Below are 22,565 nucleotides of genomic sequence, written 5' to 3' on the forward strand. Positions count from 1 at the left end.
GATCAAGTACAGTGGAGGTAAATCGTCCAATTTACTACAGTGAATTGGAAGCATTCCTATTTAGGTTTTTTAATGTTAACCCTTCTGTAGTTTCCACAAATAATCATGCTTTTCTAACAGTAGCATACTGGGGGAAAAAAAAGAAGTGGTAGTAGGGCAGATCAAAGGTCCATCTAGCCTAGTATCTGTCTAGGGCTGGCTGTTAGGTGAGGAAAAGATAGGACAAGTTGACAGTGATACTTCCATCTGGTATTCTCTTCACATTTTCAGCAATCTGCAAGTTAGGGACTTTCTGATGCAGAGCTTGAATGTCAATCCCACTGTTAAATAGGCTTTCTTGTATTGTCCATGAATTTGTCCAGTCTATTTCAAACTGTTGCATAACTTGAGCAGACATCTCATTGCAATGAATGTCATGGCTCGACTCTGCATCATTTGATTTCAAAAAAAAAAAAGTTGCCCCTCAACTTTTGTTCGAAGAGAAAGAGTGAATTATTATTTCCCACTCCCCCTCTTCATGGTACTTTAGAAAACATGTACATCTCTTTATATCCCACCATCAGTCATCTTTCTATCAACCGAAGCTTGCACTCTCCCTGTGCGTAGCAGACTGTTTTCCACACATGCATTAATTTGCATTTATCAGCACTGAATTTTATGCGATGCTTTACTGTCCAGTCATGAAATCTTTGTGAAGTTCTTTAAAGTTTTGATTTTGATTACTCTATGTAATTTTGTGTCAACAGTAAATTCTATCACTTAACTGTTCACTAACTTTTTTTTTTTAACATTTAACAGTACAAATTCTACTATAGATCCCCATTGAATTCACTACTGATCTGTCTTCATAGTGCAAATCAATCCCTCTATTCCTATCTTTATTTCATACCTTTAAACAGTTATTAATCCAGAGAAGATATCTGATGCATTTGGGGACTCTAATCAGCCAGATAATATTCATCCATCCAGATTCTCACTCATTCCTCGAAAGAGCAATAATCTCATTAGACCTCTACAAAAGCTACCTTGATTTGTTTTCCTCATTATAACGTTTAAATTCACCTATCTATCCTTATATTCTTTATTATAGTTGTAACTAATTCACCTAATATGGAGGTCAGATTTGTACTGGTCTCTCCTCCCATGGAATATTCTTTTTTTTTTTTTTTCATTAATGCCTTGTTTGGCACTTCCTATTATTCTGGCATTGAGGCTGAGTGAAGCAGTACCTATGTTTGTGTCCTTTAAACCTCTTGAGCAAATACCATTTTCTCTCCTGACTCACTTCTCAGTTTGTACTAACTCTCATCCACTGATGTGTACTTGAGACTCTTCCTCTCATGCTTATCTAGAAAACAAAGATGCTGATGTACATCTCTTCTGGAAGTCTTCCTTAGTGAATGCCATCCCAAGAATACATTTAGCCCTTCTGCTGTTACCTTTTCTTTCTTTCAACTTTTTTTTTCTCTGAAAACAACAACCAAACAAACAAAAACCCATGCAACTATGCTTATTCCCACTGTTGTATTGTAAGGACACAAATAGAAATGGGAAAAACGCAGTCTGTGGAGAAGTGGTGCCTGAAATCTGCTTCCTATTGTAAGATGAAGCAATGGGCCAAGTCATATTTTTATGCCAATATCTTGAAATCTTTCAGCTTTTATATTTTAGAAAATTGTCTCTGGTATCATGGCAATGTGAACATTAACATTAAAGTTCGGGTTAAAAATGTGTAGTTTTTGGCTGTTTGTGGACACAGTGACAGTGTCCAGTTGTTGTTAGATCATACCTGCAAGCAGCTTTCTGCATTGGTGGCAAAGGGGCAGGACAGAGAGCAACCACAAAACAGCTGTGTTCTTCTGTGCTATTCAAGGGGATTTCTGACAGGCATGACAGGCTACAGAGGTCCCGATTCTGCTTTTAATGAAGAACTATATGTTAGGGACTTCTGTGGCTTCTCACGAGTTGCAAAGTCCAGGGAAAGCTTCTAATAGGTGTTGGAATACGTCCTGAAGTGGTAACTAAACTTTTAGTGATGCGCGGTTTCTTCCCTGTATTGTCTTATTCATTATTTGAGGGGAAAAAAATAAAAGATGTATTCTTCATTACTGTTTCCACTCTTTCTTCCTTCGTCCTTCTGTTCACATATTTGCTGTCTTCAGGGTTTTCTTTTATCTTTTCTCTGTGTTTCTTTCCTCACGGGGACTTGAGTCTTCACTCCCAGTTCTTTACTCACAGAAGAAGTTAAATAATCAGAGATTAAGTTTGACCTGATAGTAAAATGTCATTCTTTGGATTCAGAGGTAACATCCTAATCAGATTAGGAGAGGAAGAAGAAGCTTGCTCTTAAAGAGACGTTTTATGCTGTGTGCCTACTTAGGCAAGTGCCACTGCTTTAGGTATTGATTAGTCGATGGAGGAAAAAATTTTAATCTCTTGGAGGAAACAAACAGAAGGAATTGTTCAGAGAAGCTGTCCTAGAAGTCTCTGGGTACTTGAGAGAAAGGGGTGGAGAGAAGGAATGTGGAATGCATAAATGTACTGAAACAATAGAAGACGTCAGTGCTCAAAAAAGGAAAGACTTGTATCTTCAAAGCATTTTGCCTGCTTACCCAGAAAGGAGCAGGAGAGGTTTTGAAAGAAATGAATTCAGCTCATGATCCTTTACTCATTTTTTGGTTGGTTGGTTAGTCGGTTGTTTTTCTGTTTGTAAAGAAGTCCTGAAATAGGCACATCTGGAAATTTTCAGAAGATGTGTGTGCTCTGCAGTATGTTGAGGGAGCTTTTCAAAGTTCTCTTTAAAGCTGGCATGTTGTGTTTTTACCAGATTACTTTTTCTCACAAATGTAGTGATATATGTTTTCACAATTTATTTAAATGTTTACAAGATTTTAAAGAACATGACTAGAAATACCCTTCCTTTTTCAACAGCTTAGCTTTAATCTTTTACTACAGTGTCCTTAGTTTGATGGATTTTCTGGTGACTTTCTTTATATGGTTGAGACCTATGTTTAAAAGAATAATGCGTGAAAGTAGGTACGTAAAAATATAACCTTGGATTGATATTATGTAACCTTTTTATATTGATTAAGGCCTTGCCTGCAGCTGTAGGGCATCCTTGCTCTCAAGTTAATTAAGTAGCGTCATAATGCAATATTTAAAAATAAAAAGTAAGCCATCAAGACATATCCTTTAAAGCTTGATGCTATAAGATGTGCATACAATTAAATACTGCATGTTCCCACCATAGTTAGCAGAAATGATTGTGTACCTGTGTGATTGTGCACAATTGCACGCATACCCCAATGAATAAACACCAAGTTAGCAGAACTTCTAAAATTAAAGGATACTGTTGACACATAAATAAACATTTATGAGATGACCCATTGCTAGATTTGGGAGTTAAAACTAGTGAAGTTCTGAAGAAATTCTAGACATAAAGTGTTAGATAAACTATTGTTAATGTAGAACTTAGTAGTTCGATGAACAAGATTATATAATGAGAATGCTACAATTGGACTATGATCCTAAAAATTCAAAGGACATAGATTTAAATACACAAACTGGGGAGAAAACAAGTTCTTAGGCATTCCTTGATGCCTGATTCAGTTTTGAGAGAGAAACTTATTATTCTCTTCATAGATCCCTTTTATTCTAGATGCTGAGCTCTGCTGTAAATACAGCAGAGATTTGTCTTTGTCTTTTCCCCTCCATTTTTTGGGTTGTAACACAAAAAAAAAAAAAAAGATTTTTAACCTAGTTCACTTTCTGCTGCAAGATCCCTAGGATTCTGCTTAGAGATCAGTGTGAGAAATTAAAAAGAAAAAGAATGTTTGCATATTTTAAGAAAATGGTTGATTAGAAAATAAGAATTTCTAGGTACTTTAACTGTAACAAAACTAAGCCTTAAATATAGGAGCCAAATAATTTGGGTTCAGCACAGTAATTTTCTGCACTTTTGAAGGAGTAGGAATGAAGGAAGGAAGGTATGAACCCATTGGTCCATTTTTTTGTCCTCATCAACCTACTGAAGTAAGGTCTTCATATATGATACTGGCTCTTTTACATGGAATGGGCTTCTTGATTCTAACATCCCTGGATGGTACAGATACTAAATAAAAGTAGCTATGATTTTGCAAAAGATTTCTCATGTTATTCTCACTATGAAATAGAGCAACACTCTGAAGAAATCAGAGGGGAAGTTCTACAAGCTTAATTCTTCGGTGGTCTGTTTTAAGATTATTGAGGATCTTGTTAGTATACTTTTCACCACCACCACCACCCCCTCTTTTTTAAATAACATCTTTAGAAATAAAGTTCAATTATAATCTTAGTTTAGCTGGGGAGAGATGGAATACAAAAATACTTTTAACATTTTTAATTCCCTTGGTGGCTTAAGTGCAAGGTAAAAACCTTGACCTAAAGTTTTATAGAGAATATCTGGCTGTACAGAAAATACTTAATTGGGATCATCGTGTTTCAGTTGCTGTTAATGGAAGAATTCAGCTCAGATTATTACAATCAAAACCACTTAGTACCAATCCACCCACTGATTAATGAAGAGACGTGCAATGTTTTACGAAGTCAGGATTCAGTCCAGACCTGAACCACTAATTTGGCAGTGATACAGCACACACTAAGTTGTTTACCTTTGATTTTGTTGAATAGGTATTTCCTTTGGAGAAGTGTTTTATATAAAATAATTAGAATTGTCTTAAGAAATGAAGCTGTCCATAAACAGATTCTGAACTCTTCAAAATAAATGTCCCACATCTCATAATTCAGGCTTCTCTGCTAAAACTATTTTTGAAATTCCAATAGCTGTAGTCTTTATTTATTTGTAAATCTTTTCTTTGTGTGTGGAATTAAACTTCAGAATAAGTTATAATAAAATACTCTGTTTTGTTGCATCATTACTTAAAAACTCCCAGGGAACTGAGTTGTAAATATTGCTCTCTGTAACATGTTTTCCCTATAAAATAGGAAAACCAATTTCATACTAAACCTCCCTTTCCACATGATAATTAATAGTGAGTTCTTTCTGCCATTGCAAACAATAATGAATGTACAATTCAACAACAGTGAATGTAAATATGTAAAAAGATGTGTTTAGGAAGTATATCCTTTTAAAATATCTAAAGTTACTATTAACGATCTCTAAACTGAGAATGTCCTAGAAGACCGCAGAATGCTTCCCCTTTCTGAATTTCATGTGGGTGTCTAGAGTAATGAATAGTAAGAAAGAGTGACCAAAATTCAGAAGTGATGTAGCTGATGTGCAGATGTCTTGGTGGGTGTAGCTGTTCTGGTCTGAGTCATGTAACATTACAACACTTTCAGTTGTGCTTCAAAGTCTCTTGCTCTGTGCAAGTCACTCACATATTACTGGCATTTGTTACTGTCTAATCTGATCCTTCCCCTTGGTGTTCATACCCATGTGTTACAAAAGACACTTATTACATTAAGAGCAGAATTAATCCTTGTGGAATCTTGCAAATAACAGGGCTGGTGCTGGGATTGTGCCACTCTAGAAGTGACAAATTTTGGGAAAGATTCCAACTGTTAAAGTCTTACTGATGACTTATGTGTTATTGTGGACTTCATTTATCTTGTTGAGGTTGAGACTGCAATTTTAGATAGTGTCAAATGGTGATGAGAGGTCTGAAGGAACAACTTTTCTCTTTGTCCTCTGTGTGCCTAATAAAAGGAAAACTAACCTCACTGCCTTAAAAGCCATTTTGGTTTCATGTCTTGGGTTGAATTTCTACTGTGCCAAGTCTCCAAGAGTAGCTTCTAATTAGGAATCCCTTCTAGTAAGTTTTTGACTATGTCATCTTACGCCAATTTAAGAAGAGGTTTGGTGGAGAATAAAACTTGGCTACAAAAGTTGCATGCAGGATATGTATCTTCTGTGTCAGTCAAAAATAGAAGAGAGCATTCATTTTTGAAGACGTATTGCTTATTTCCTTTGCTCTCAGGAAGGAGTAATACCATAAAGAGTAAATACCGATAACATTGGTACAATTGGTATATGTACCAGCAAGGTGCACAGATGGATATATAGATTTGGATTATCATTAGAAAACTAATCGTTGGAAAAGGTTTTGTTTGCAATTATGTTAATGAAGAATACTTCTGTTAAAACAAATAAATAGTTAGAGGTCTTAACCAGAACACACCAAAACTAACATGGACTTTATTTCCTATTCTTTCAAGTACACAAACTTGCAGATAGGTTAAAATTTTTAATTTAATTACTAATGAATTTGAAGTCAGTGACTAAAAAGGGCACCTCGTGAAAAAGTGCATTGCAGCTTCCCCGAAAGGAAGAAATATTGGACTGATGAAGGCAACCTATAAAGAATGTGAAATAACAGCCAAGTGCTGGCATTTTAGGAATGTCTGTTCATAGATGTGCAAGTTTTATTTCACATTGTCCTCACCCTTCTCAATAAGAATGACTGATAGCCTCACTTTGTGATTTCCCAGCTTTTAAGAGTCTATTTTTATTTATTTTTTATGACCAACCTTACACTTGTTAAATGTAATTTTTGCTTTATGTAACATAAAAAAAAGAGCACATCTGCAGTATGCTGTCCCATGAATTAACACGAATGACTGGACATAAGACAAGAAATCCTTTAAAAACATATGTTCACATTAAATATCTGGGCTATCTCAGTAAAGGAGGTCTTATGGGGTCATTTTTGATGCAGTGCAAGTAAACCATTTCTGCTCTCCTGAAACAGTTTCTTTCAGGTTTATATTGAGCTTGTATAAAGGCACATTACATAAATAAGGGCTTAGTTTGTACATTAGTCTTTTACATCTTGGATTCTTACTAAATCCTTGTTTTTACCAACTTGATGCTTAAGAGAGATTGATTTCTCCTACACATGTTTATGGTGTTTATTTTGATATGTCTGGGATTAAAAACAAAATTAACGCGCATAATCAATTTTGTTAGAATTAAAAAGGGTGCTTTGGTACCTTCGGTTACATTCTTCTCAAGAAAAAAAGAGATGTGATAATAAAGGGATTGATTTATTCAATCACGGGGTATAAAAACATTAGCCTTGGGAAAGAGCCTTCCTCTAAGAGCTTTAGCTGCCCAGTCTCACTTGTGTGGCACAAAATAATTTGCATTTTTAGAGAGATTTCATGTCTTCTGTGAGCTCTAGTGAAACATGAATAAATTGCTTTCTTTTCCTCTTTTCTGATTTTATAAAGCTGAATCCATTAGGGGCTGAGTCAAACTGTAATGAAAGAAAGGCAACAACTGAAATGATGGAAACCCTGGATTAGATTTCTTAGTAGTCCAAGCCCAGCTGTCATGGCCTACGTGTCAAGTTAGTGCTCTTTGGGGAGGCCCAACAGTACATGCGAATATTTTTTTAACTGCTGTGTTACAACAGGTCTCCAAAGCAGCTAGGAATTAAACAAAGAAGCAAAGATTAAGAATTAAATAGAGCCACAGCAAGCAGTTCGCCAGAGAGATTTGTAGTCAGGCAAGTAAAACCTTTCCAAAACTGCTAACCCGCTGCTGTCTGCCTAAGATGCTTCCATGTGACTCACCTTGCTCCTTTGTACACGCTGAGTTGGGGATCGGTGAAGGTGCGTGTGAAGGAGATGGTTGTTCATGTTGCTGAGTGAGCTGACCTGGCTCTATGCTAGCACAGGCTGTGGAGTTCACCACAAAACACTGCTCATCTCAAACAAAGTCTCTGTGAAAGGCTGACATTTTTATTCATTCATATCATATCATATAATCTGCTCAGCTAGCTCATGATATTATCAGGTACAATCTAAACAGAACCCAAAGAAGCCAAGGTACAGTTTTTAGTTTTATGCCCAATAAATATTTTTGCACACCGGAATCAAACTAGGGCTCTGCTTTTGGAAGAGGGGCAGTTTTCAAGATTTGTGCCTGTGAAATATTCCTTCTGCTGGAACAAGGCTTTGCATGAAGACTCTTAAACCACCGAGCAGGTGTGTATTATTCTAATTTATAAGCGTTTTATCTATCACACCTTGTGAGCTTTGTGATGAGGTTGGAGCATGATTTGATAAGAACATACTGATTCCAGCATGGATTTTAAGAGGAAAGCTGCAGGTTTGTTTCTTACTGGGGAGACCTGGTCTCCTATCAAAGCACCAGATGTTAATCTGAGTACATTCTAGTGTTAAATTATCAAATTACTATTACTCAGACTCTTCTACCTAATGGTTGTAATTTATCCAGCTTTGATTTGGAAGACTCTCACTCTCTCCCATGAAGGGGATGATGGCACAATCAAGGGGTTCCCTAGGACAGTAGTAAATTCAGATAGCTGAAATCATCTGAAGTCCCACATTCACAGTGTTTACTTGCTGAGGAAATAGTGATATTATCAAATCTATGTGAATTTTAAAATAGATTTCCTGCATTATGAGAACAATTACAAAGTAAAAAAAAAAAAAAAAAAACTGTCAGTCACTCTCAGACTTGTTCCATGGGAAAAAATCCTTCCTTATTTCTGAGCTAGTGACCTTGCATGATTTACCACATCCTAGGAAGGCACTTCAAGCTGGCAGCAGCTGTAACCGAAATGGTGTCTGCCCCAGCTTCCACTGATGTCTGTGTGAGGGACTGGGCTGTAAGGGAAACCTTTCCCTTAACAGCCTAACCTACAGCAGCAACAGGGAAGTAACTCTGCTTCCTTTTATCCCTTTGCTTTGTGCTGGGGGGAAAGGTCCAGAAGAAGCCAGATCGCCCATCTCTGCTCTCCCTCTGCCATGCCTAGAAACCCATTGCTCCCTGCAGCTGCGTGGAGCCTCTGAAGGACAGCATCCTTCATCAGTTCACATCCCGGCCTCATCACTCAGTCAAAGACTGGAGTGGCAGGGTGACATCTTTTACATTACGAGGACATGAGTTTGCCTGATGGATGGTTCTAAGCTCTGCAAAACAATGTGATTAGTATGGCATAATTCAAAGTGAATTTAAAATCGCTGAAGTCAAATATTTTTTGAAAGACCTGTTTTGAGACAATTTGGCATAGCTGACATAGCCATGCTGACTTCAGCGAAGCTGCATGGATTGTATCACTTGAGGATCAGGCCCAGACTAGCCAGGGCATTTATTTTTAAATCCTAGCTTCTACTTATATGTTCTTAAAAATCTCTGTAGTTCTATAACTTTCCAAAGCAGCTCACAAGTCTTATGCTGACTGCTAATAAAGCAGAAAATCCATTTCCATTTTTCAGTGTAATCTTTTTTTCATGTGAATCTATTTCTCATCAAAAGAACCGGATGACTGGTCTGAAAGCTGGAGTTCTCTACGCATCTGTAAAGAGGGGAGAAGTAGTGGCCTTTCAAGTTGTCCCAAGTTATCTGGAAGAACAAGTCTGTAAATCCAAAACGAAGAGGGAGAAACCCAAAACTCAGTGTTGTTCTGACCAACAGAAGTATTGTTCCCAATTCGTGATAAAAAGAACTAGGTCTGATCTCACTCTGTTGGTAAAATCAACAAAGAAAGCTGATAGAAAAAAACTTCTTCCAAAGTGTCAATGGGACACTTTGTGGGAAGTATTTCACGCAATGTTATACCCATGTTGTCACATGTGAATGCAAGCATCTTCCACAGACCTGGACCTTAACTTCCAGCTGCTGCCATTATTGCCTGTTGGTATTACAGTGGTAGTGCATGACCTGGCTGGTAGCTGGACTTCCTTTGAGCTGGATATTCTGCAGTCGTAATACTGTGAAACGAATAGCAGTAGGAGAAAATGAGATGATGTTCAGCAGCAGAGTAAGCAGTTGCTTGAATATTATCAAAATAATTTGAGCCCTTTGCAAAAGAGAGCACGGAGGTAATCGGGTAGCTTGATGGATATTTATAGGCAGCATGGGAGAAAGCCTGAAGGATGCCTCCACAAAAATTGGACAAGGAGTCAAAGTAGTCTTTGGGCTGGAGCAGAAAGAAGGGAGGGAGTCCTTGCCTCCTCTTCAGCTTCCCAGCAACACCCATCAGTCTGGGCAGCTGTCAAGGCCTCCACAACTAGTGGCTGCTGCACCAACCACCCTTTCTGAGGGCATCTTCACAATAACGGAGCTTTCTTGGAAAAGTGATTCAAATATAAGTGATTTCCACCCTTAAATTCATTGATCTGCTCTAAAACACTGCATGATTTCTGATCTGCCTGTACCTGGGAGGGGGAGGAGAGAGAGAGGGAGGATCTGATTATATGAAGGTAGAGGGGCTTTTTTTTTTTTTTTTTGGAAGAGAGAAGTATGAGCACTTTGTGTCAGTCTTAGAAGAAGACTTGAGCTGCTGCAAAGAATGCTATTCTCCCCAGAAAACCTCATTCACAAGAAAATTGATACTTCTGTAAGGGACTCTGTATCTTCTTTTTAAAGAACATAATCTTCCAGATGCTTCCCCTACATCTCCTTAGCTTTAGAGGATGCACTCATGCCTAAGATGTGTTAGAGGATGTAAAGCTAAAGTCAGATAAGGAGAAAAAATCTCCCTGGCATCCTCTTTTTTTGTAGCAGATGCACTGTTGGATTTTCTCTGCTTCACTGGCTTCAGTTTCTGTACCCAGAAGATACCTTTGGCTAAGCTCTTGGAAGACAGTTTCTCAGGAAAAAAAAAAACAACACTGTTGTATAGAGGCCTCAGATGATAAACAGTTTGTGAGCCACCAGGCAGAGTAGTCACTGGAGATGCTGAAATAAAGAAGTCTCAGCCATGAAAAACTGCTCTTACATATAATTATAGAAGAGTAGGTAAGCCTTTAGAGGCCAGAAAACAGCGGAGCCAAGCTAGAACATAAAGAATGAGATCTGCAAAACAAGAAACTCTCAACAAAATTGCATGCAGCACTCATGTCAAAATGCAGAGATAAAAGCAAAAAGAACTAAAATCACAGATACTTCAAATCAGAGCAATCTGATACTATATTTGATCCTCAGTATGCTAATGGCACATAATTAAGCAAGAGGAAGTGTTTAAGTAATCTGCTTTCCAGCTTTACCTCCCTTTGGGACACCTTTGAGGGACCTGAATTTCAGAGAAAGGGGTGCTAAGCACTCTCTGACAGCCAGATGCTTTGAAGGCACATCAAGCTGCATATTCAGAAATAAATATCACACACTACCAGTGATTTAAATGCTGAGATCTTCTGTTCAGTGGCATGTTTTGCTCAATGGGTAGAAGACAGTGTTTACAAAATGCATAGTTTGAACTGTCCTGCAATCCTGTCTTCCAGCTTTTAATTGGGCCTTTGTAACAAATACTTAACGGGCTTAATGCAGTGTGTCTGTAAGAGTCGAGAAGAAGGCATAAGGTTTTATGTGTAGCCGTGCGAGATCATTACATAGTAAGTACATAAAGTAGGTTCACACACAAGACAGGACAAGAATTGGGGTGATCTGGGGGAGTTCTTCAGTGTTCTGACCTGGGCATGATGTGGTCTCAGAATCACTGCTGTGTCTGAAACCTGTGGTTTATCGTATTTTGCTTATTTACTGAGCACCTGCTATACCTTGCTTTTTTAAAAAAAAAAAAAAAAATGTAAACGTAGCTATGGTAATGCTGCACACAAATTGAGCAGGAATTTGCTGCTTCTGTTATGGTTATTATATTGTCTAAAACATCAGTCCACTTACTGCTTCATTGCCCTTTCCAGTGAGATTAGATTCCATTCATAACTCTAAAGAAGTGTATTAAAAATGTCTCTGCGTATGTCATTAAGATGCACATTTTTGTAAAAAGCCTGTAGGAATATCTTCAAAAATGCTGGCAGAAGTTCTTCAAGAATATGAAATAACAGTTCTGTGAGCAAGAGAAGGATTTCTTTTCATAAGGATTTCTGGGTAGCTTTTGGGCTCAATCTTCAGTGGTGGCTCACAGTTCTCAGCAGAGATGGAAGCAGTGGAAGTGTTTTTATGCTGCTTGTATGTTCTCTCCTCACCAGCTCCTCAGAGTAGCCAAGGGTCAGTTTGGCATCTACCCCGAGACAGAGCAGCCCCCATTTGCTCAGAACTTGGCTGTCTCAGGAAGTTCCCCTGGGGCTTACCCTGTTTTTAGGAGAGAGCATGTAGGTTCCAGCTGTGATCTTTATTCTACATCTGGGTGGGGGGTGAAAGAAAAGAAAGCCTTCTCTGCGCCACCTGGGAATTCTCCTTTGCACTGTGGAAACCTTGATTAACCAGCTGGGCAGACATTCAGCCAGCTTCCAAAATTGTGCCTTAGACTGAGAAAGCTTAGAGATACTAAATCTGAAACAATCTTCCCTTAATTTCTTCCAAACTTGGGTAGGAACGTACCAAAGATGAGATGCTTTATTGAAACTTCAATAGTTTGGATTTCATGTAAAATTTGATGAAGGTAAAGCTATAAACTAAAGACTAGTAGCTATTTTATTTAGGGTTCTTGAAGTGACCTTCTTAGTGAATGTTTTTCAAATCTGATTTTTCCATGCCAAAAAAAAAAAAACAGTGTAAAAGTTTTGTGGCATATCCCTAACCTCCAGACAGGCAAAAGACACTGTCACATTTTGGCCTTTTTGTTGTTGACCTACACTCAAACGTGACAGAGATGTTATTTCAAGTTGATACTTGATATATGGCTTATGCAAAAGATGCTACTAATTGTATTGTCACAGACTGGTGTAGAATTTCCATAACGAATAGAACTGTAAAATGTGAGATCAAGAGATTTCCATCACTGTACAAACATCTGATGTGTCCAAACTGTGAAAGAAAGGAAGGTTAAGTTGTGTGAGGACTGTTGAATATGAACAAGCAGATGACAAAACCTGCTAAGCAGAGAGAAACTCATATTCCCATTTAGTTTTCTTATCCAAACCATAAAAACCCTGCTCTTTCCTTACAGTGCCATAGTCTGAGTGGACTCTTTACAAGCTTATAAAATAAATTCTGCTTCTCATTCATAACCCTACCCATCTGTAAAGGCTTTATTCAGAGAAACCTACCTGTTCGATGTGCTTCCTGTAGTTCATTTAAGGCTCCCATTTGTACTCATAAAGATTCATTCATTGCCCTGAATAATATATATGGTATATTGGAAAGAGAACCAACTGTGGCTTTTACAATCTGAATTAAACAACTTTGTCTGATAACAGAAGCACTGTCTCATTTCTAACTAGGCCATAAGCCCTAAGGGTCTTGTATGTGTGCCTTTATTTATTTTTGCCAAATTGTCCTACAAGGATCTGAAAGCCAAGTGAACCGAGCTGACTGAATTGTTTCTCTCTTTCTGCCTGCTCACAAAGACTGAAGCAGGCGTAGGCATAATTGTATTGAAGCAAATACCATCCCTAAACTTGCTCTAAAATGCAATTGGATGATCTGTCCTTTTCTCAGTCCCACCTTCTAACCTTCCTCATCGAGAGAGTTCATCTGTTATGTGTGGCTCCTACAAATGCCTGTGATTAATAACTACCATGATTCATTAGCCTGTGTTGTTTGCATTGTTTCCCAATGGGAGCATTTGCTGTCTGGGGATAGTCCATGATTACTCTGCCTCGTGGAAGAGTAAGATGCTTTCAATCTAATGTGCTGTCCATGTTTTAGCATAAAATAATATTAAGGCATGCACATAATGGAACCATCTGAAGATCCATTTTATTAAGCAGTGAAAGAAAATGTGCGTGTGTTTGTATGTGCAAAGCAAACATAACCAACAAATCTCTTTCACCAGAAACGTACTTTCAGTAAACGTTTCACTTAAAGACACACCAATTCTGGGGTGTCATTATTTAGATCTGAGGTTGAAAAAATACTCTGTAGTCAATATCTTACCTGGCACAATTAGCTTGCTCAAATTGCATACGGTCTACTCAAAATAAGAAAAGCAGGAAGCAGAGGCAGGTTCATGGTATGTGTTCCATTCCATTTGGCACATATTTATTTTAAATGCAAGCTACCTTCAAGTACAAAGCCGTAGTGCTCTTAAAAGATTACTGTTTCAAGTTACTCCACATACCTTAACAGAGGCATGTAACCTTTTTACATTATATGATCAACTTTTTGACAGTGCAGGGCCAGCACAGCTAATGGAATAATAGCCTGCAGGGTCCAGCTAAATGATATACGAATATAATCAACCTTTGTGATGACTATTCAAAAGTAATCCCTTTAGCTTTCAACTGCGACATATATTTCAACCAGGCAAAGCCATATGAAGAAAATCTCTGCAGACTCCACTGATACAATATGGCCTTCATATCCCCACAGTGTGTTTGCTGCTCACAGTGAGTTTTAAATTTAAGGTAATGGCTACTGTATATTCATGTGAGCATAGAACAATACCTTTGATTTGTTGGAGAAATGTTACATTAGCTACCAAGGGCCCTATTCAGTAAACTTTGACACAACCCTTATATATGGTTTACTGCTTATGCTAAATGGAATATGCCTGATAAAAATGCTTTGCATGCCCAAATTGTACAAATTCATTAATCTTTATATTCATAAAACCTCCAAGTACAACTGCCTCCATTCCAAGTGAACCTAGTCAGGATACGTGGCTAAACATGTAGGCTCAATCTGCTCTTTAAAAAAGCATTGCATCGATTTTAATTTATCAAGACAGAAAAAAAGTAGGAAAATCTACAAGTGTGGGACGTGCCTGTGTTGTTGAGTCATATTATTTGCTGCTGTATCTTTATTCCTACCCCATTACGTCATACTACAGACTATACAACTGAAAATAGCTGCATGACCTTTAAAATGCAAGTAGCTTTTAAATGAGAATAATAGATTGTAGCTCATCACTTGCATTACACTAGCAGGATAATCTAGCGTACCCTGTCATATCATGGATAGGGTGTAAAGAATGCAGTGAGATTTTATTTTTCTCTCTTTCTTTTAGGACAAAAATACAGTATTGGCTAGTAGTGAGCCCAAATACATGAGGTTCACTGTACAAAAGGAAAACAGATATAATAAAAACACTGCCGTAAATTACTACTCCTGCATGTACAAAATAGTAAGAGTTCACTCACATTAACAGCAGCTGCAAATGTGTTGTTGGTTGCATATGTACCTAAATATATTTAAAAACATGTCCTGACTTTTGGTGCATTATGCTGTAATGTTTTATGCCACCTTAGCAAGTTAGCTATAAGGGAAAAGTGGGAGAGGACACGGACTTTTCTCCTGTTTGTTTGCCATGTCTCTTCTTGAGTGCACAGACATTCAGGGCATCCTCAGCACGCTGCAGCAGGGAGTTCCAAGGATGAGTTGGCAGTGCATGAAGAACCTCTCCTTTGTCTACAAACCCCTCACCTGCTATTTTCAGTGTATCTTACCTCATTCTTTATTGGCAAACACAGGGAAAAACAGTTTCTGGGTCACCTTCTGCATGTTACTCTCATTCTCACTTTTCTTGTCATCAGCTCAAATCATTGCCCTTTTTTTTTTTTTTTTGAAGAAGAATTTTCAGCTCCCCAAGCCTTGCTTCTTTATCAATTTATGGAGCTTTTCAGTGGAGTTCTAGTTTAATAAAGTCCAAGTGTCTCTGAACAGTGCCAAACTTGGATTTGAATACTTTCTCATCTCATGGGCATGCAATCTTGGGATCACAGGTGTTGGCCGTTACATTTCCTTTATAACCTTTTGATAGAATGGTACCTAAAATTCCTGTCCTCTCTGAAGCCAGTGATCATTGTAGCTTCAGTCTTTGTAACTGCAACTTTCATTCTTTTCTATGACTTCTCACTAACTACATTGTGTAAAGGACTAACAGCTCTGCTTGGACTTCTACTATAGGAGCATAATGAAATAGTGAGATTTTTAGAAGTGTAACAATTTCTACGTAGACTCATGTAAACAGCAAGAACAACAGAGATGCCAATTCTTTCTACACTGAAAATTTGACTGGACAATTTTTAATTATGTTTCATCAGCAGCAGTGATAATATGTCAGGAACATCCTATTATGATTAATTATATTTACATACTATTAATACATATTAATGCTTATTGCTGCATTTTACCCAACACAATGAGACAGAAGGATGCTAGATGGTGTGATCTGTGGTGGTTTACGAATATGAGATGCTTTTATTGTTCCCAATTAACACAGGCCAAACAACCACCAAGAAAACATCTATGGCTCAGTGTTCTGTTAGTTACCCTTGATACACTTCATATTTGCTGGGAGGGTAGAACTGTTAATCAGACAGTGACAGTTTGGTGTGCAAGTGTGAAGGCAAAAGGCCAAAAGGTGCATGAGAACAGCAATTTATGCTGTAATTCCCCATCTGTCATGCACATCTCCACTGGGTTTTGTATGTGTCAAAGAAGATACGTTTCTGTCACAGAGACACTTTCAAGTGTATTTCCTTGCAAGTACATCTGGTACTATACGTACATAGTCACATGTTGGGTTTGAGGCACCCAGTGGTCTTGCACCACTTTTTCAACATTGAGGTTCCACTGGAAAGAGCATTAATGCTATGCTGGTGTAAAGCTGGGATGGGGCAACATAGATCAGACCCCATGGCAGCACTGCCAAACTGCATGAGGCTCTCAGCTGCTTCAGTGAATTAAATCAGGATGCCATGCAAGCGCCATTGGTGATGCCATGGCTGAAAGACATCCAGTTTTAGACATCACACTGCAGAGAGGCAGTGGTAAATTAAGGAGAATCCAGTCAAGGATGACACAGAGGTCAGAAAAAATGATCTCCATTCAAATATTCAAGAGACTGCACTTGCTTATCCTTAAAAAGAGGAAATTAAAGGAAGGAAAATGGTCCTTAAAGCTGTGAAGAGCTGTTATAAAAGAGGACAGTGTTCCTTTATTCTTCATGTCTATCAAAGGTAGACGATAAAAAAAAATCATCCTAATTTGTAATAAGTATTTATCCTAAGTATTAGGGAAGAAAGTGAGCTATAAGACTGTGAAGCACCAGAACAGAGAGATTAGGGAGGTTGTGAAATGGCCTTCATCAGAAGCCTTTGAGAATAGATTTGACAAATATGTGCCAGGGATGGACTAGATATATGTGCACTTTCTTCATTTGAGAACGTGAGCGGGTCAGTAGTTCCCAAAAGAGAAAACAATCCCCCAGGGATGGTGTGGTTGTAACCAGGCAGAGGGAGGTGTATTGCTGGGGGGTCGCTGGGAGCAGAGCAGAAAGTGCAGCTGGGAGGTGGGAGTTTGGTGTGAAAATGGAGCAAGGATGAGTATCACCGACCACAGGAGCAAAGGAAGCATGTGGCTAACAAACACCGTGGAGTTTGAGCCATTGCTATTTTGGCCATGTCCATTAAGAGGACGCTGCTCAGAGACGGCAGCCTCACTTATCCAACCTCCTAACTCTGCTCTTGCCTTCTGCACTGTTCACTTGTTCCCCTAAATAGAGTCTTCCTACGGCCGTGCCATCTTTCAGTGCTGTCTTTGCCATCCTCATCTCTCAAATGCATCTTGTTTGTTGCTCCCAGAGTGGTCTCACCTGGACATATCCTGAAAAACTAGACCTTGTTTGAGAACTAAGAAGCCCCTGCCAGTTCTGTAATCTGAAGTTGTATTTTAGGTAGATGAAGTTGTATCTATTGTCTAGGATTTCCTTCTCTTGTGACTTTTTACTGTCTTACAACAATGCTCTAAGTCCAAAGCACTAACGCACTGTTTTGTTTGTTTTTGTAATAACAGAGCTTGATAAAGAAACAAGTGATTCAAAGCCCCTGTGAGCCTATTCCAGAGACACAAATTCTAGGTAATTCCTGGTACAGTATTTGCTCTTAATCTGTACTCTTTTTTTACTAATATGATGATTTTCATAAAGTGTCATTTGGTATCAAAATTTAACCTGATTTTGACAGGTAATTGTATATCACCTGTTTTACTTTGTCTAAATAACAATATTTTTCTTGTTCATAAAGGAACAAATTTAAACTTCCTTCACATTTTTTACTGTTTTTCCTGTGTTTGGAATTTAATTGCCTTTGATCCTGTAACTGCTTTTAGTTTAAAGAAAAAAGCCTTTGAGACAGAAGCAAATCTATTAACCAGATGCTGAAGTCAAACATAAAATACGTAGATATCAGCAAGTATAAACTTACAACGTTTGGTATTTGTTATTTGACATTTTTCATTACAGAGAACACCTGCTTGCTTACAGAGAAGCTCATAGATGTCTATTATAAAAACTGGAAGATCCTTGAAGACTCATGTAACAAAGTAAGGATTTTGGTGGATATTCTGTCATTTAAGTGGGTGCACAGTGGTGCAGTATAAATATCTGAGAGCTCTAAGTTCTTGTCTGTCTGAAGGGTGGCCTCATCTTTTTTTATGAAAAGTAGCTAGTGTCATTGAAATAAATACAAAAGGAAAAGGATAATACAGAACAGAATGTCTGTTGTTTGTGCCACTAATGCTTATTGTCTTCCAAAGTGTCGAGATCCTCCCATTAAGATACCAAACATCCTTTATGCCTGCTGAAGTGAATATGAATCCAAGATGCTCAATACCTTGGAAGATCAATTTCTAAACGTCTGGAATGTTTGCTTTAAATCCCAAATTATTGCCCCATTCAGGAAAATCATATAAACAAACAACAACAACAACAAAAAAAACCCTACAAGCTTGATGCATTATATCTAGAACTATCAGTGATTTTTAGCTTCTGTGCTTAACAGTTGTGGCTCAACAATGACCGGAATAGAATAGATCCAGCCTGGGTGGCCCACTGTGGTGCAATTTTGATCTTGTCTGTAATGCAGGTCAGACCCAAACAGAACTAAGTTTCTTTAAAATCTGGTTGAGCACACTTAAGAAACTGCTGAAAATCTGTACAACCAAAGCATTTGTAACGCCATTGACTGTCTCAAGTGAAACATCAATCTATAGGCACAGCTGAAATGAGTATATTTAACAATGAAAGTGCATCAGGCAGAATACCTGTATGTCACCTTTTCGACACGGAAAATGAAATTTCCCTTTTAGTAAAGCCTGTGTTCATTCACACAATCTGGAAAAGTAAAAATCTGCTCAGACTCTTTCTGGTAAGTAATCTGAAGCACTGATTGTAGAGGGTGTGTGGAGAATTGTCTCCTGTTTTGAGGTGCTGACATTCTTGGCTGTGTGTTCCACCCATGACCCGCAGCAGTCTGACTCCTGTGGTCTTCACCATTCTCAGGGGGCATTTCCCAGCCACTGTCACTGCTGGCCCCAAGAACAGTTAAAGGACAGAAGATGGTGGTTATTGACTCACAAAATATATGTCAAAGCAGGATTTGGAACCTTTGGATTTTATTTAGGAAAATTCATGCAAGCTTTTTTCATTTCATATATTAGAAAATCTTTCTTTCGAGCTACGTAAACAAAGCTTTATGAATCCCCATAATCGATCTTTCCTGTCTTTAAACGGAGGTTTCCGGAGTCAGAGTTTGAAGCAAGGTCCATTAGACCTGTAATCAGTTTTTATGACAGTCTTTGAGCAAGCAATAGCTTTTGCTATAGTAATAACTCAATTCACTGGTTTTCTTCAGGGTTGCAATTTGAGTAACTGGTTGACATGTGACAATAGGATTTCTCCCTGTTAAGGCATGGTGAAAAATACATCATTAACTAGCTCTTATTAGATTATTTTTGATGAAGATGCTGTGTGCTTACAATGTAAACAAATACCTGTGGCAATACTTTTGTTCTTTTAGTTAGAGGTCCTAATTTTCTGAACCCAAGGCTCATGACAACGATTTTAATTTAGAATGTTTCTAGAAGGATGAAAAATTTTATACGAATATTCCTACGCACAATTATGCACATACATAAGCATACAATTTTACTGAGTGTTAAAGAAGGTAAACATTTTATGAATACAAGGAAGGGGAACAGGACCATGAAGTAAATATAAACAATAACAGTATACAGTTTACCCCTCATATTTTAATGCTGTTGATGTGAAAGACCAAAAATACTAGAAAAACAACACAGCAACTGGAAATAACACCTGAAAATCACATGAATCTGCAAACTCTTCTAGTCCTGATAAAACATAGCAGGACTTCTTTAACAGGATGCTGGTTTTAGATATTTGTAATTTCTTTTATCAGAAAGTTGTTGAAAAGAATGGGATATGTGAATTTATCATTCATACTGGGGAAAAATGTATAAAAATACTGTATACCAAGCTGACATTCTAGAAAAGCTGATTATCATTTTTTCAAGGGCAAGTTTCTAAATTCATATGGCCTTTGAACCTTATGTACATTTTTACAACAACCAAACATTATATGTATGCGCCCCAAAAGTTGTTATGCATCTATTTTAAATAGCATCCATGATCATCAGTATTCTTTGCAAATCTGAACTCATTGCTAAGTGGTAACTTCTGTATGCTGGTGAGGAAATGGTCACAAATTCTTCCTCTAGAGCATTAGCTCTCCCATACTTCCTAACAATACTTGTTAGTCACAAAGCTTTTAATAAAAATACGGGGATTTTTATCATCCTGTAATGATGCAAATACAAGCTGTGTTCTTCAGAGTCAGGAAGCTCCTGGATAAAATGTTGTTTATTGAGCTAAATGTACCTGCCTCCCATCCCAGTAACTATTTGTCTGACGAGTAGCTGTCTGGCTGGCAGCATGCAGCTATTGTTCTGCTCCTTGCAGATTTTTTTTTAGTGGAAAAACAATGGCTGTGCTTTCCACTTCCAATCGATGGGGCAAGGTGGTTAGACAGAGTGTAGTTCCATACATTATAATTTGGATGGTTTCCTGGATTGAGCCTCTCAGCTGTTAGAAACAGTCAGAGCTCCGTGGCTAGCGGACAGGCCTCGTCCTAACATCCCACATGCTCCAGCTGAAAGCACAGCTCTCGCCATTGCTTGGCTGTGCTAGTGACACACCGCTGCTTCAGAAGGATCACCACTGACTGAATTACCAGTGCTTCTTCCAACGTTGCTTGTCTTTGGTGATCTCTTGCCAGACATAGTCCTGCTCCTAAGATCCTAATGAGATCGGAGCTCCAATTAGTTCCAATTAGGGAACTTTGGTTCTTCCTCTCTTTATGCGAGGGAGACTATGATTTCTTTAAGGAGCTTCTCGTATGGAACAGAATTTTTTTCTGCTCTGCCGGGTTCATTATCATTGCTACCGTTCCTCCACATTTTTCTAAAAAGCCTCTAATTCCCTTTCCTTCAAAACATTATGATCAGAAAAGAATACTCATGAGAGAGGTAGAACCGAGTTGCAGGCTTTTCTGTGCACTAAGAAATTATAGAATAGTTGGCTTTAATGAAGTTAAGAAAGCAGGTAAATCAATGTAGCCCGTAATGCCAGTTGTCTGGTTCAAAACAGAGACTTGTCAAACACATTATAGCAGATCAGACTGAATAGTTCTGAAGTGGTAATATTGATGTCTTTAAAATCTGAGTAATGCGTCTGCCTGTGGTATGTGAGACCTCACAATTAAGACTGCTTTTGGAATAGGATTTTAGAAGGTTTCGCTGTTAGATGTATCTGATGGTATTGATTAACAATTCCTAGTAGAGGGCAAGGTTGTACCTCAGAAAGGATTCTGTTTATAATTATGAAAAGCATGTTTTCTAATCATTAATAAGGTATATCTTGTTAATTGTGATGATGTATAAGGTATTTCACCATTTACCTGTGAAGCCATTTGGAAAATTAATGTTTGAGTCACAAAAAGGTCATTGCTATTCTGGAAGGGATCCAATCATCTCTAAATAGACCATCCAAATGTAGTCTAAGAAACACACTATATATAATTACCTAGAAACAGATGGAATAAATAAGATTGATGGTAGATATTACTAAAGCCACATTTTGGTTTCCTGCTAGGAAAAAGTAGGCTGTAACTGGAAGAAACAATAATACATGTAAAAATGCAAGAAATAGGTTAAAGTCATAAGTAGGTATGTGACACTTGGCTATTACACGAGGTCAGAACTCAACAGTCTTCAGAAATGGTGTACATCAGGGATTTTGTCTTGAGATTTTGTGAGATGTTTCTGAAGACAACAACTACAAAGAAGAGAATGATGACTTTTTTTTTTAAACTGTGTCTTGTTTGACATCATTTCTCTATAATATCTTCATATTTTCTACATGTATGCCTACAGGTAGATAAAATGTTTGTGCTGTCTTTGAAGATAAACAAATAAACATGTTAATGAATATTTCCATGTCTGAGTCTTCTTTTGGCACAGGCATATTGCTGAAGAGTGATCCTGAGCATAAAGAAGCCCAGCAGCTATGAAGGTAAAGCACGTTGCCAGGAGTTTAACCTTAGGAAATAAACTTCTCCTTCTAAACATTTAAGGTTTACTTTTACATGTTAAAGCATAAAAGTCTAACATAGCTGTTCGTCAAATGAGCTCTCAAGATCATTTGGATTTGGCGGAGGAGAAGAAAGAGAAAAAGGTCAAAGTGTGTCTTTGATTGAAAGCCTGTTGTTGAGTCCCAACTCATCTGCAGGACGGAGAAAGTAAGTGCCAGATTAATATCTGCTTGCTGCAATGCTGGCTGGCAGAAGTTAATCTCTATGGGTGAGAAAGCAACTTAGTAACTGAAACCCCTGGT

General features: G+C 37.9%; 1 protein-coding gene across 1 annotated transcript in view; it reads left to right on the top strand.

Annotated features, from left to right (window-relative positions):
* TTC29 (tetratricopeptide repeat domain 29) overlaps window positions 1-22,244 on the top strand; it is a 208,528-nt gene extending 186,284 nt beyond the window's left edge. Inside the window, 4 exon segments of the mRNA XM_080588633.1 lie at window positions 17,672-17,697; window positions 17,699-17,735; window positions 18,120-18,199; window positions 22,177-22,244. Of these exon segments, the coding sequence (XP_080444759.1) occupies window positions 17,672-17,697; window positions 17,699-17,735; window positions 18,120-18,199; window positions 22,177-22,242 (209 nt within the window). The 3' untranslated portion in view covers window positions 22,243-22,244.
* Window positions 22,245-22,565: the final 321 nt, after the last annotated feature.

This window comes from Anser brachyrhynchus (assembly GCF_964034855.1).
Source record: "Anser brachyrhynchus genome assembly, chromosome: 4".
Lineage (NCBI taxonomy): Eukaryota > Metazoa > Chordata > Aves > Anseriformes > Anatidae > Anser > Anser brachyrhynchus.